Below are 15,000 nucleotides of genomic sequence, written 5' to 3' on the forward strand. Positions count from 1 at the left end.
AATCAGTGTGTGAAGTGACTAGATCTATCTATCCGCGCGTTCCTGAGCCCTTGGGAAATGTACATTCTGAAAACTTCAGCTAACTGAGCTAAGTTCAATTTCAGGAGAAATTTCAGGAGAATATTGACGTCAATCGACACAGTGAGCGATAAATAATGTACTTGTTCCTTGCATAAATATGTCATTTCTGGTATTTACTTGTAAATGCAGCTGATTGCGAAATTAAACAATACTTTCCAGTTTACTTTTGAGCAATTATGTAATATTAGCCTTCTCGCTGACCTAACCTACAAACAACAATCAATAGATTTGTTGTTGTTATTTGTTGGTGCAGTCTTGTGACCGGTTTCAATTCTTTAGCGAGAAGTTGTGAAACTTCGACAACAGAAAGTTCAACAGTTGTGAACTTCCCCCACTTCCCGGTTGCATGACCACTGCACCACACGAGTGGTGTGGGATTCAGGCCAAGGGTTGACTCACGGCTGGAGCCTTCTCAGCGGACTCCGTGTCCTCCTCTCTGAAGTACACCTCCACCCCGCTGTCGTTGTCCTCGGTGTTGGGCTTCTTCTTCTTCTTCTTCTTCTTCTTTTCCACAGGTGCTTCCTCCTAGAGTCCAAAAAGAAGATAACAACAACTCATCGAAAATGCCTCAACACTATAACATTTATGCTAGCTTTTTGTTTTGGGGCTAATTGAAAATTGATCCCAGGAGGGAAATTATATGAATAGCTTAAACTGGACAGCTAGGCAACACACACACACACACACACACACACACACACACACAGGAAACTCACCACCACTGTACTCTCTGATATCTTCCTTTTCCTCTTTGTCTTCTTCTCCAGCCGCTTCCTGAGTGGCAGATGTAGGGACTCGGGGAGGAGGTCTGCTTTCCCAGTGTCCCCTGGAAGCGTGGACAGCTCCACATGGCTGTTCTCGCTATTCAAACTGAGAAAACACACGAGCACACAAACAAAAACATAAACAACACTAAATAACAATAATAACAAAATCACCTTTCCCTTTGTGACAGTAACAGCGCTCAGTGATTCTTTTGTCCGTTAAAATTACCTCAGAACTTACGGTAGCAGCGAGTTCTGAGCGATATGATTTGAGTAGAGAGCCTTTAGGCTTTACCTCAGAACTTTGACGGTGAGTAGCGTGTTTTGAGGGATATGTTTGGAGTAGAGACTGTGATCCTTCACATAATAGTTGGTCGCCTTCTTGTACTCCACTCTCCCCGTGATGGTCCTTGATAACCTGTTCCAGAGGTCATTAAATAGTCATTCAATGTAACTTTCAGAACGCAGACAAACTTCAGTAGAACTGCTATGCTTAAGAAATGTCATGATCTTAGCGTGTTAGCATATCTAGCAGTGTGTGTCAAAACTTAGCACTTAACATCCTTGGTTGGTGTACCACACCTCAATTTGCTCACAGGGTTGACATCAACTTTAACATTTCAGCAATGGTATGCTCTTAGGATCTAACGTAGATTCACACCTAGTGAAGTTACCCTATGACAAAACCCTATTGCCCTATGACTAACTCCAAAGTTAACGAGCTCCAAAGTTACCTGACAAAAATGCCCTTGTCCCCTACGGCGGCCACGTAGCCCTGGAGGACCTGGCTCTCCTTCAGGTCCTCTAAAGACGACAACTCAGCGTCTGTGATTGGCAGCTTCTTATCCGGGTGAGTCCTGCATGGCATCACAGCAAACCGTCACACACGAGATTAACAGTGCATTGTGGGGGAAAGAGTTAATGTGGCAATGTTGGCGATTCGGTGCTTCAGAAGAATCTGCTGTTCTCATGGGAGCTCAAGATCTGAGAGAAATGGCATACCTTGAGGGTCTGAGCGACACGTGGTACTTATTCTTCTCACCGGCCTCAAGAATGCAGCACCTGAAACACAAACCGGAGACGGTTATTATATTAAGGATCTTTTGCACAAACACATTCTTCTCTGATCATTTCTGACACTAATGTTAACAATTTTTCAGTTATACCAACCTGATATACACAAATCACACAGCACAGTCTTTTGTATGGAATGTACTGATGTGTGAAGAAGAATATCCTTATAGGACAATTAAGATTATCATCATCATCTATCATCATATTGATTGATTGATTGATTGATTCATTTTACTCATTCCACTGTAACATGGTCAAATTCACATTAACCTTTGACCCCCCACCCTGTCTGGACACACACACACACACACACACACACACTATCTGGACACGCACCTGACCAGCTGGTCCTGGCTGTACTGCTGGAGTGGGTTGGGCGCGTAGCTGTCCGACAGGTCCAAGATGGACGCCGAGCCCTTGCCCCCGAACGGCAGCTTGAGCAGCAGGCCCACACACGGTTTCACCTCCTGCACGGACGCTATGACGACGTTCCCCGGCGACAGCGTGTGTGTCCCTGCAGAGGCGGGAGCGACAAAACAGGAAGTGAGTCAGGGTTTTTTTTTTTTTTTTTTTTCTCCTTTTTGCGCCTCCCTACCACACCTCCTTCCCCGAGGGAGGAAGAGTAGAGAGCGGCTGTAATTTCTCCTGGGGGAGGTGGTAGCGAGGGAGAGAGAGGAAGAGAGGGATGAAGGGAGAGAGGGATGAAGGGAGAGAGGGAGGGAGGGAGGGAGGGAGGCTGCGCTCCACATCCAGCAGGGAACAGAGGATGACTCAGCAGAGACGGTAACCATGGAGGCAGGCAGCTCCGACAGTCTGGGTGCCGGGAAGCTTGTGGGTTTCATAATTGTGCACCACAACGTGTGGTTGTATAACACTCCAATGAGCGTCAGTGAAAATGTACTTTTGGGGGTGGGGGGTTATTTTGAAGAGGTTGAACTTCAGTTTTCATATTAATTTCACAAGATCAGACAGAACAGCAGGCCACATTCAAGGTGATGTGTTCAGCATGGCAACAACACTAGTGCTCTCTCTCTCTCGGTCTCCGTCTCTCTCTGTGTCTCTCTCTCTGTGTCTCCGTCTCTCTCTGTGTCTCTCTCTGTGTCTCTCTCTCTGTGTCTCTCTCTCTGTGTCCCTGTCCCTGTCTGTCCGTCTCTCTGTCTGTCCGTCTCTCTGTCTGTCCGTCTCTCTGTCTGTCCGTCTCTCTGTCTCTTATGTCTGTCTCACCCTCCTACGTATTATACCATATATGGCTTCAAGTGTTGTTGTGTAGCCTTTTTTTCCAGAAGCTTAACCACAATTCAATTGACATTTGTTTCCCTCTGAATTCGATCTCCCAGAGTAGATGATGGGTCCTGACGGACTCGTTGGACGGGGAGTGGGCCCCACGCTGACTGCAGAACCTACGCACGCTGCAATTTAAGGAGGGATAATTGACTGGTATTTGATGAACCACGCATCCGCCTGACGCCACTGCTCGCTCCGTGTGGTCTCACTTGCGGACATTTACACGACACTCTCGCTCGCAAATATTTCAGAAATTCGGCGACGACTGCCAGGGCATCGCCGCAGAGATCATAAACAACAATAAGGTCGTCTTGATGCTCGAGTCAGTTTAGAAAGTGTCGAAACTCAAACTTCCTGTGTGCGTCTCAGATGACTATGAATCACATGTCTGCGATGACACTGGTAACATTTCATTCATATATCGTCTGAATCTTTTTCTTTACTGTCTTATTCGTAACTGAACTGAAAATATCTGAACAAAGCCCAACCCCGGGCTAACCCCAATTTTAGCAGAGGTTGCAGACCATAAAATATTCCTGCTGAAATAAACAGCCTGACCAGTTTTACGGTGGTTAGGTGGTTTGCTGGTTAACCAGCTTGTTTGACCACTCTGTGATGGCTGACCAGCAAAACTCTTTGTTTACCCAGCTTACGATGGTAATTCAGCTGGTTTTTGCTTGTCGTACCACCTCAAGCTGGTCATTTGAGTTGGTGTTGCTGGTCTACATTGCTGGTTTAACTGGCCATGCTAGCTTAATGTTGGTCATTCTAGCAAACCGCCATGACTATCTTACGCCAACGGTATCCCACGCGTCAGATGGTCACCCCAGCATGTCCACCTGATGGCCTAACCAGCTCCACCAGCAAATACCAGCAAGAGCTGAAGGAAAACCAGCAGAGATCAGCTAAGAGCTAATTGGCATAAGCAGGGACACAACAGAATTTCTACTAGATGGTTTGCGTCCATCACCCACACAATCAAAATGACAATTCAGGAACAATGGTCAAACGATGGTCACATATCTAACCACAACTCTACTGAGTTTGGGGAAGCACTGAATCTGGTGGTCAGTCAGTAGGAACAGAAACAGAACAGCATTTATAACGACAGACCACGTGTGCAGTGTGCAGCAAAGGCCAACGCCACCACAGAGAGGGTTAAAGCGGAGCGAGAGGCGCAACCGTTCGAACATTTCCGCATTCCGTTTTCGCAAAGGGGAGGGGGGCGAAATCCCCCTTTAAGCAGACCTAGAAACATTCGAACTGAACTGCTTGCCAATCTGACAGAGGTCGATATCCCACTATGACGTCTTTGCATAACACTCCTCTTTAAGCAGACAGGAACTGTTCGAATTTTGCTTCCATAGAGATGCATTATGTCGCTCTATCTTGTCAGTAATGAAGGATCTTTGGCCACCAGGTGGCGCCGTGTGAGGGGTGTTGTGTGCTGGGCGTACCGGTGAGGGAGAGGAAGAGGCGCTTGGGCTGGGTGGACACGGACACCACCTTGGCCTTCATGGCCTGGCCCACCTTCACCAGCTTCTCTGGCCTCTTGGCCTCCTAAAGAGCCACAGGGAGACAACAAACAAACAAACAAACAAACAAACAAATAAACAAACAAACACTGAGCGTTTTATTTCCACTATGGTAACTGGTGCAGTGAGATTACAGGACTTTTATGGTTAATTGAAAATTTGTTTTGGAACAAAAACATGTGTTCAGGTCAGTTGTTGTGTCAGTTGCTAGGTATCTGCCCACTAACTGACTGTTCGTGGGCAGATACCTAGCAACTGACTGTTCCATAGGTAGTAGGTCAACTTCAGAGGTCTGTTTCACAACAGAGTGAAATCTTGCTCGTGAGTGCACTGCAGGCTGGGTTACCTTGACATTGGTGGTCATGGCCAACAGTTCCACGGTGCCGTTGATCTTTGGGGTCACCGCGACCTCCAGACACTTTATGGCTGAAATATACTGAGAGGGCAAAGTAGGATCAAGCACTGATCAAGCATAGAGTGGCTCTCTCTCTCACACACACACACACAAGCATGCACGCACACACGCACACACACACACTTCAGTCCGAAGTGGCATGGTTACCTTGGAGGCGTAGCAGATGAGGTCCTGGCCAGGCACGAGCTCGTCCATCTTGACTCCGGCCGCCAGGGCTTTGGGGTCCACCGCCTCCTTCACCTTCCTGATGCGCACACACACACACACACACACACGAGGGAACACGTGTTAAAAAAACAGAGAACACTCACACACACTCTCACACACACAGGCAGCGGAACGTCCAGGAGTTCCATTAAGGACGCCAGATGGCCCAACGATGATGACCCCCTCCGCCTACTCACCTCGGAAGCAGCGACAGGACCGGCTGGGAGTAGACAAAGCCGGGGTGGGAGATCGGCAGGAACCTGCGGAGAACGAACACACACACACACACACACACACACACACACACACACACACACACACACACACTAATTAGGACCAAAGATATCCAGACCGCTTCCCGAAAGCATTAAACTAATCTTGAGAGACAGTTTAGGATTATAATGGTTTCGCAAATTGCTCTGTTTATTTATCTATTTCTAGGACATGGGAATAAACACATAGATACATTCTCAGTGTGTCTGCAGTGCACCGCTTAAACCAAAGGAATAGGATGAAACCATTCCATCAATTTATGAATAAATAAATATAAATAGAAAAAAAAAGATTAAATGAAATGAAAGAAATGCTATTTCTACATGGGCTAAGGTGAAGTCAGACTCTGGTCTGGTTGAGTGCGCCTTTTAGCGTTCTAAGCACCCAACGTCGTCATCCAGGCAGCGCTGTATGGAAGGTACTAGGGTTAGGCAAGGGTAAGGGTTAGGGTTAGGCGCATAGACAGTAAAAGAAAGGTTAGGTGTCTTGAAGTGGACGATCGCATCGCTGCCTTGAAGTCGACGGCGGGGCTTAAAACACCATCAAGCGTTGAAATGAAATGAAATTAAACTAAACCCTGTAATTTCCCAACTATTAGCCGTGGCTTATACACTAATTTTGCTCAATTTCTTCAGCTATGAGGTTAATACACGGCGGCAGTTAATATGGTATTACTATGAGTTGAGTGCGGCTAGGCTGAGGTGAAGTCAGACTCGTGTGTGGTTGAGTGCGGCTAGACTGAGGTGAAGTCAGACTCGTGTGTGTGGTTGAGTGCGGCTAGGCTGAGGTGAAGTCAGACTCGTGTGCGGTTGAGTGCGGCTAGGCTGAGGTGAAGTCAGACTCGTGTGTGTGTGGTTGAGTGCGGCTAGGCTGAGGTGAAGTCAGACTCGTGTGCGGTTGAGTGCGGCTAGGCTGAGGTGAAGTCAGACTCTGGTGCGGTGGAGTGCGGCTAGGCTGAGGTGAAGTCAGACTCTGGTGCGGTTGAGTGCGGCTAGGCTGAGGTGAAGTCAGACTCGTGTGCGGTGGAGTGCGGTTAGGCTGAGGTGAAGTCAGACTCGTGTGCGGTTGAGTGCGGCTAGGCTGAGGTGAAGTCAGACTCGTGTGCGGTTGAGTGCGGCTAGGCTGAGGTGAAGTCAGACTCGCGTGCGGTTGAGTGCGGCTAGGCTGAGGTGAAGTCAGACTCACGTGCGGTTGAGTGCGGCTAGGCTGAGGTGAAGTCAGACTCGTGTGCGGTTGAGTGCGGCTAGGCTGAGGTGAAGTCAGACTCGCGTGTGGTTGAGTGCGGCTAGGCTGAGGTGAAGTCAGACTCGTGTGTGTGGTTGAGTGCGGCTAGACTGAGGTGAAGTCAGACTCGCGTGTGGTTGAGTGCGGCTAGGCTGAGGTGAAGTCAGACTCGTGTGTGTGGTTGAGTGCGGCTAGGCTGAGGTGAAGTCAGACTCGCGTGTGGTTGAGTGCGGCTAGGCTGAGGTGAAGTCAGACTCGTGTGTGTGGTTGAGTGCGGCTAGGCTGAGGTGAAGTCAGACTCGCGTGTGGTTGAGTGCGGCTAGGCTATGGTAAAGTCAGACTTGTGTGCGGTGGAGTGCGGCTAGGCTCGGCATGGTCACGTACTTGTGGCTGAGGACGTCCCGGCCCCCGATGACGCGCGCCCGCACCTCCTGGCCCACCTTCACGGCGCTGGTGGGGAACGAGCCCGCCTCGGGGTCCTCCAGAAGCTCCGACACGTGGGCACAGCCCGTCACGTCCCCAGGTAAGGTCAGGCGCACCTGGCGGATGCGGAACGGAGAGATATTATGACCAGGGAGAAATAATAATATGGCAATTATTAATAATACATTTAATAAAAATAACACATTTTATCAAGAAAATAATACATTTCATCAACAAAGTATTTCCTAGTGGCCCTTGCTCATGCTGGGGCTTTTGGTCAAACATTCCATATCAGCAAATTATTATTTTCTTCTCCCATGTGGAAATCATTACAGTCAACAACCCATGGCCAAATCAACCAAAAAAAGGAAAGAGAAGTCAAAGAGGGTTCAAGGGATGCCCTTCGTCCTCATAATATCCTGATGAAGATAATGGGTGCCTCTCATTCAGCGTTTATACATCCTCCCTCGCTCCTCAGGCCTCGATCCTCACTGATCTACATAAAGAATGATGGGGCGGCAACAACAGGATAGTCTATCCAGTGTTATTTATAGATCAGTGGGAAGGCCGTTCGAGGATCGAGGAGGCATGTTGAGAAGCACCTAAAGTCTTCACTTTACCTGCATGGGCTTGATGGCGCTGACCACAGCAGTGACCACATCCCCGCAGCGGAAGCTGTGCAGCGAGCCGCGGCCCTCCGATATCGTCCTCTCGCGCCGGGCGGTGGCGGCGACGGCGGCGGCCGAGGGAGGCGGCTTGGCGCTGACCCCGAGCCCGGCCTCGCGGCTCACGAGCGCAAGGCCGTTCAGCGCCTCGCTGGCGAGCTCGACGACAACGACCTGTCCCCTCAGGGTGTCGCCGGCCTTCGGCCGTTCCGCTTCGCCGCCGAAGGTCTCGTTGAGGTGGGCGATCAGCGGGACGACGGTCACGTGGGCTGTGTCGCCGATGGAAACCACGGCAAAGTCACCGTCGATGTGAAGTATCTGAGCTTCGTGCTTTGACCCACTCTCCAACTGTGAAAATGAACAGACATACACAAAATTAATATGATCGACCTCAAAAGCAAGATATGCATATAACATAACTTAATTATCAACAAAAAAAAATCTCATTAAGATTTTTACTTATTGACAAAAACAGACATTTAGTTAAAAATATGCTCTCTGCAAAGTGCAAAAAAACTGAAACGAAAACCAGAGAGAAAGATGTCAATCGAAAACACAACGGGCAAAAATGGCTAAATCTGTTTTTATTCCGCGTGAAATGAAAACAAGATCTGGACTCCTGCAGTGGTGTTGAGAGTGGACGCTAGGGTGGGAACTGACCGTTTTCCTCTTGCTGAGCAGGGCAGGCAGCAGAGAGACGTGCACCTGCGGGGTCCTGGGGTCCACCTGTAACACCACCGCCTTTACCTTCTGCCCAGAGGTCACCGTCACACCTGAAACCGAGAATTTAAGCGTTCAGATATGTCATTGGCTGGCTGGTGTGCAGTGCACCATGTGGGTTATTCATCACCGTTCACTTACTGACTGGAAGAATGTCTGCTTATTTACAAGACCACATGGTTAAACTTGGACTTAATGACGAGAGGCTCCCTGCACATGAGTTTTCAAAGGAACACACTAATGCTAACAGGTCTAACCAGCTTCCAGTGAATTGTGCTACGCTAAGCTAACTGGTCTGACCAACTTCCAGTGAATTATGCTAAGCTAGGCTACCTGGTCTAACCAACTTCCAGTGAATTATGCTAAGCTAACGGTGTAAGACTGTGTTATTGTATGCACAGAGAGGAGCAGGGATGGATTTGCATCCTTTTATCAGTCTTGGGTAGATGGCACTTAAGCTAATTCCCCCCAAAATTGGCATGTTCCTTTAAAGGGATCCAACGCTTTGGGTGTTCGAGCTCCCCTTAGAGCTGCAACATATTTGACCTACTTTAGCTTTAAGGCTTTTATATTAAGGCAATACATCTTGCATAGTGCTGCTTTAAAGCGACAGGCTCAGGCCCAAACACTGAGCTGTAGTGGTGGCTCTGCTACACTCTTAAAAGGAATGTGTTGAAAACAACACATGTCTGTGTGCAGATAGGGACAACACAGTTTGTGCTATTTCCAACACATTGCTTTAGCTATTTGTTACAGTGTGTTGAAAATAACTCAGCTTGTGTTGTTTTTTTTAACACATCTCTGTGTCCAGATAGGGACAACACAGTTTGTGTTATTTCCAACACATTGCTTTAGCTATTTGTTACGCAGTGTGTTGAAAATAACTCAGCTTGTGTTGTTTTTTTTTAAACACATCTCTGTGTCCAGATAAGGGACAACACAGTAGTTTGTGTTGTTTCCAAGGCAATAAATCTTGCATAGTGCTGCTTTAAAGGCCCAAACACTGAGCTGTAGTGGTGGCTCTGCTACACTCGTAAAAGGAATGTGTTGAAAACAACACATCTCTGTGTCCAGATAGGGACAACACAGTTAATGTTATGCTTTAGCTATTTGTTAGCTTGTGTTGTTTTTTTTTAACACACTGTGTGAGTTATTTTCAACACATCTCTGTGTCCAGAGAAGGGACAACACAACACAGTTTGTGTTGTTTCCAACACATTCGTTTTTACTGCTGCAGGGGCTCCTCACCGGCCAGGTGGTGCTCGGAGGCCAAGATGGAGACGGCCGGGAGGTCGTCTGAGGAGAAGGAGCAGGAGCCGTCCTCCAACAGGTCGTCCACCGTCACCTTCAGCCTGCTGCCCACGGCTAACGACGACAGCTGCTGCAACGCATCCGCGCCAACTAGAGGGTGGGAGAGAGAGGGAGAGAGGGAGAGAGAGAGAGGTAGGGAGCGAGGAGGGAGGGGGGAGAGAGAGAGAGAGATGTAAGGGAGGTGGACAGGAAGACCATCAGAGAATAGGGACAGTGGACAATGAGAAAAAGTGAGGAAGAGGAGGAGGTAGAGAAACAAAACAAACACACACACACAAACAAACAGAGAGAAAGAGGAAGAAGAGGAGAAGAAGAAACAAGTTCAACAAACAAACAAACAAAAACAGCAAACAGAGGTAGGGGAATGGAGGGAAGATTGCGGAAGAGAATAAACGGTGTTCCATCAGGAGAAGAAGCGAGCGTGTAAACAGCTCATTAGGCGGGTGGATTCCCCAGCCTCTCTTCTCTGGGGGAGCAGGGGGGGGGGGGGGGGGGGGGGGGGCTGCTGCATTCTTTATGTGCTTTCCTCCTCGTAATTAGCACCTGCACACACACTCCACACTCCATGCACACACACACACACACACTCCACACACTGCAGCCCCACTCCATGACTCAACATGCTCCTGATTAACTTTTGCAAAACTGCAGAACAAACACAAAACAACCAAATCACACACACACACAAGCTTGGTTTGTTTTTCAGGAGTTGATTCATAAACAGAGGAATCCAAATATAATGTGGAGGTTTTGAAAGTTCCATAACTCATAGTCAACACCCAAGGGGTGGCTTAGTTTTGAAGATCAGGCTTAAGAGAGTGCAGTGCTTTGGCTATATCCCCTTGCTTAGGGATCTCCGGGATATCCTGAGATTCTCTCTCTCTCTCTCTCTCTCTCTCACACAAAGTCCCATTGTGGATTCCCACTCACTCTCCCTTGGATGCCAACCACGGCAGTTTACGGTGTTGCTACGGAAAATGCCGGCTGAGCGATGACGAAATGGTTCCCTCCTGAGACGATCTGTTGTGACGACAACAGAACACTCTGCCCTTCCTCTTCCTCGGCAAAGGTGCCCAGGTCCTTATTCTATCTCTCTCTCTCTCTCTCCTTCTCTCTATCCATCTCTCTCTCATGGGCCTCATTCTACCCTTCTCTCTCTCCTTCAATCATGATCTAAACGTAACTATTCTCTCAATCAACTGGGTCACTCAATCAATCCCCCCACAATCACCCTCAGCCAATCTCTCTCAATATCACTCTCTCGATAACTCACTCACTCATTCTCTCTTGCCTTCCCTCCCTCCCTCCCTCTCTCTCTACATCCATTTTCAACCTTTCATTTCTATGTCCTGCTTTAACAGATGCATTTCACCTTTTGAGGCCCTGTTCTATGGAGTCTATTTCTATGTTCCTTCACCCGCCGGTTTATCCTTGCATCCAATGACAACACACTTTCAGCTACCAACACGTGTGACTATAAATGTGATGAATAAGTAAAACTCGCCTTTCGTCAATGCTCCTTCTCTCTCCCTCTCTCCTCCTCCTCTCTCTCTCCCTCCCTCTCTAACCTCTTCCACTGATCATTCTTTTATCTGGCTGTGCTGCACCTTAGATTACCTTTGTGCATGAATACTAATGTTCTGAATAACAAACATGCCTTTCCTCCCTTCTGCCTTTATCTCTCTCCCCTGACCATCCCTGGCTCCTTCTCCCCCCTCTCTCTCCATCGCTCACCTCTTCCTGTTTTAATAGATTCACCTAGATATAGATACCTCTTTTAGCCCCTTTTTTAACTCGACCGCCGGTGTCGGGCCGTGGGCCGGGTTCGGGTAGATAATTCATACTGTGTCGGGTTACATCGGGCTCGGGCTTTGAAAGCCACGTGCCGAGTCGGGTTCGGGTTGTAATTTTCAGGCCCTGTTGAGAACTCTACATTACTCACCTCTCCCGCCGATCATCTCCATGGCGGCCGTCTTCTCTCGGAGTCCTCTGGTCAGCATCTCCTGCCCCTCGTCCTCCGCGCTGCTCAGCTCCGACGCCTTCAGGCTCACCAGGAAGCGCCGCTTCTCCTCGTCCAGGTTGGTCACCTTGGCGCGCACCGTCCGGCCCGCCTGGAACACGCCCTCCGTGGACTCCACGAACCGGTCGCTCATGGCCTGTGTGGAGGGCAAGACGGAGAGAGAGAGGTTCAAATAATAATACAATTATAATAATAATAATAATAATAATAATGATAATAAAAATTTACTTCTAGTGAGTTATGCTAAGCTAGGCTAAGTTAGGTGCTAAGCTAGGTGTCACTCTGGGTAACTGCATGCAAAAGAAGAGATGGGCATGTAGCCTCTGCGGTAGACGGGTAACGAGTACATTACGAGCAAAAATAAGCAAAATGTCAGGGTGTCCTTTAACAATATTGTTATACAGGAATGTATAAAACAGTCCATCCATGCCCACAGCCACAGTGTCTGTAAAGGCGCTGTCTGCAATTCTGGTGAAAGGTTGTTGATATTTGATCTCAACAAGCAATCAAATTATGAACTGGCTGGAGCTGTTTATGGCTCCTTTGTAGCCACTATCTCTGTCTCCTATCTACTGAGCCTCGGCTGCTGGGCACCCTCAGGCCTGCTGAGCGGAGGTGGACTAAAAAGGCTGTGGAGAGCCATTTGCTGAATCTCACAAATACGGTATTGCTTTACACACTATGGAATGGACCTTTTATGACCGAGAATGGACTAGAATCATTGACCTCGCAAAACTTCTTCAGCAATGAGGTTAATACACAGGGGGCAGTTAGTATGGAATTAATATGGTTTAGTTTCTTTTAAGTTGCATAAAACACTGTCCTGCGGTTTATACACAGTGCGGCTAATACACAGGAAATTACTATAGACTGAAAAATCAAAGTCTGATTGCAATGAATTGAATAAGTTTACATTAACTTATACAATTTCGGGACACACACACACACACACACACACGTGTCTACGGCTTTAGTAAACACACTTACTGTAATACAACCAATGAAATGAGTTTACATGAATACATGAGTTTACGTACTTATACGATCTCGGGGGGGCTACCCGAGGTGACTTACCGCTTTGGGGGCGAGGCCGTAGAGTCCGTGGGGGAACTCGACGAAGACGCCGTAGGGCATGACGTTCTTCACCCAGCCCGTCAGCTCCAGGCCCAGACGCAGGCCCGAGAACTCGGTGGCGGCCGCACCGCGCTCCAGACACGCCCTCACCAGGGGCTTCTTGGTCAGGATCTGGAGGGGGGTCGTTCAGTTAAGGGAAAAAACAAGATGGAGGCCCAACGGACCAAAATCCTGAGCAATGGCCACCCCCACACACACACACACGAGGAGTCTGAACCACAAGGTTACATTTGCATTTATTCGCTTAGTAGACGCGTCTATCCCAAAACGATTTACAGAAATGAAGAATAATATTCGAGCTGCAGTGCAAGGGGAGACCTTAAGGGGTCCTCGAGAATGAACACTCCATCGGTCATTACTAGCAGTAGAGGACGAGAGTGCAGACGTTAAGTAAGTACCACTCGAGAGCAGCAGAAGGAGAGAGTGGCAGAGAGGAAGAGGAAGGAGGTAGAGGAGGGCAGAGGGGGAATAGAGAGAAGAGGGGGGACGAGTGTGCTGGATCAAACAGTACAAAGAGAATCTAGATGTATCTGACGGTCTAATGAGTTCTAGTGCTGCTCTAACTCCAGCAGATTAAGGAGACAGAGCGGCTGCGTGTGTGGCTCTGCTTTATTAAGAATGCCACTTGGGACTCTTTAACTTGTGGCTCGACTTCCCAAACCCGGAGTCAAATTCCTTGTATGTTTACGCAAATCTGGCCAATAAAGCTGATTCAAAGTGTAGCAGCGGGCTGGCTCTCTTCTGGGGCGCGTTTTTCCCAAAACCATAGTTGCTAACTTAGCAATTTCCCATTGCCAACCAACTAAGTTGCTAACAGGTTAGCTAACAGATTAGCAATTTCCCATTGCCAACCAACTAAGTTGCTAACAGGTTAGCTAACAGGTTAGCAATTTCCCATTGCCAACAAACTAACAGGTTAGCAATTTCGCATTGCCAACCAACTAAGTTGCTAACAGGTTAGCAATTTCCCAATGCCAACAAACTAACAGTTTAGCAACTATGGTGTTGGGGAAACGCACTCCTGATTAGTAACCTCGTGGAATACAGTTCATTGTGCCCTGTAATACTGATGCTGTGCAAATGGCTATACATGGCACACTGTGTCCTACTGAAGGCCCACTGAACCACACCACTGAAAACGTCGTCACCTGCTCCTCGGACATAAGGGAACATATGGCCACTTCGGACCAGACGGGATGGTGTGAACCATATGGCCCATGTCCCGCGCAAGAACTCGGGGGGTCATTTTAAACGGTCTCACAAACAAAACAAAAAAAACAAAACAAAAACAGCCTGACTGATTAAAACATGACGCAGTTGGGGGGGGGGGGGGGGTGCACTGTAGAGCAACTAGCTACAGCACTCAAACCATATAGGGGTCCAAGTGACCACAGGAACCTGGGTTCGAGTCTGAGCTAGGTCATTTCCCGATCCTAAAACATCTCTCTCTCCCACTCACTTCCTGTCTACCTCTTCACGGTCCTGTCGTATAAAAAAATAAAAACACAGAAATGTGTTTGTTTCAGTAAATTAAGATGAGGAAATCCCCATGGCATGCTTCTACTTAAATGCCTTACTTTCATGATATATTACCAGTGTAGCTTGAACTTTTTTTAATTTTTCATAAATTTCACCCGAAAGCCAAATATCCCTAACCTTTTGAGAGTAGTGTGAAAGGATACAATTTGAATTTTTAAAATTTGGGTGAAATGTGTTGGCCTTTGTTTCAGTAAGTTGAGATGAGAAAATTCCTATTGCATGCTTCTACTTAGATGACTTACTTTCATGATATATTACCAGTGTAGCTTGAACATTTTCCTGAGCATAGTGTGAAAGGATACAACGTTCAGCTTGGTCTTGCTGAGACACA

The 15,000-nt window shown here is 47.8% G+C and overlaps 1 protein-coding gene across 1 annotated transcript in view; it reads right to left on the minus strand.

Moving 5' to 3' along the window:
• pdcd11 (programmed cell death 11) overlaps window positions 1–15,000 on the minus strand; it is a 34,327-nt gene that overhangs the window by 10,178 nt on the left and 9,149 nt on the right. The window contains exons 15-31 of the mRNA XM_062543142.1: window positions 14,972–15,000; window positions 13,071–13,241; window positions 11,919–12,132; window positions 9,914–10,066; window positions 8,606–8,718; window positions 7,901–8,293; window positions 7,242–7,396; window positions 5,558–5,620; window positions 5,301–5,397; window positions 5,085–5,174; window positions 4,661–4,763; window positions 2,256–2,433; window positions 1,848–1,907; window positions 1,580–1,702; window positions 1,141–1,263; window positions 798–951; window positions 481–606 (exon numbers count right to left, since the gene is read on the minus strand). The exon at window positions 14,972–15,000 is cut by the window's right edge and continues 166 nt beyond it. Of these exons, the coding sequence (XP_062399126.1) occupies window positions 481–606; window positions 798–951; window positions 1,141–1,263; window positions 1,580–1,702; window positions 1,848–1,907; window positions 2,256–2,433; window positions 4,661–4,763; window positions 5,085–5,174; window positions 5,301–5,397; window positions 5,558–5,620; window positions 7,242–7,396; window positions 7,901–8,293; window positions 8,606–8,718; window positions 9,914–10,066; window positions 11,919–12,132; window positions 13,071–13,241; window positions 14,972–15,000 (2,345 nt within the window). The remainder of the gene's footprint in view (window positions 1–480; window positions 607–797; window positions 952–1,140; window positions 1,264–1,579; window positions 1,703–1,847; window positions 1,908–2,255; window positions 2,434–4,660; window positions 4,764–5,084; window positions 5,175–5,300; window positions 5,398–5,557; window positions 5,621–7,241; window positions 7,397–7,900; window positions 8,294–8,605; window positions 8,719–9,913; window positions 10,067–11,918; window positions 12,133–13,070; window positions 13,242–14,971) is intronic.

The sequence above is a fragment of the Sardina pilchardus genome, chromosome 1, assembly GCF_963854185.1.
Source record: "Sardina pilchardus chromosome 1, fSarPil1.1, whole genome shotgun sequence".
NCBI lineage: Eukaryota > Metazoa > Chordata > Actinopteri > Clupeiformes > Clupeidae > Sardina > Sardina pilchardus.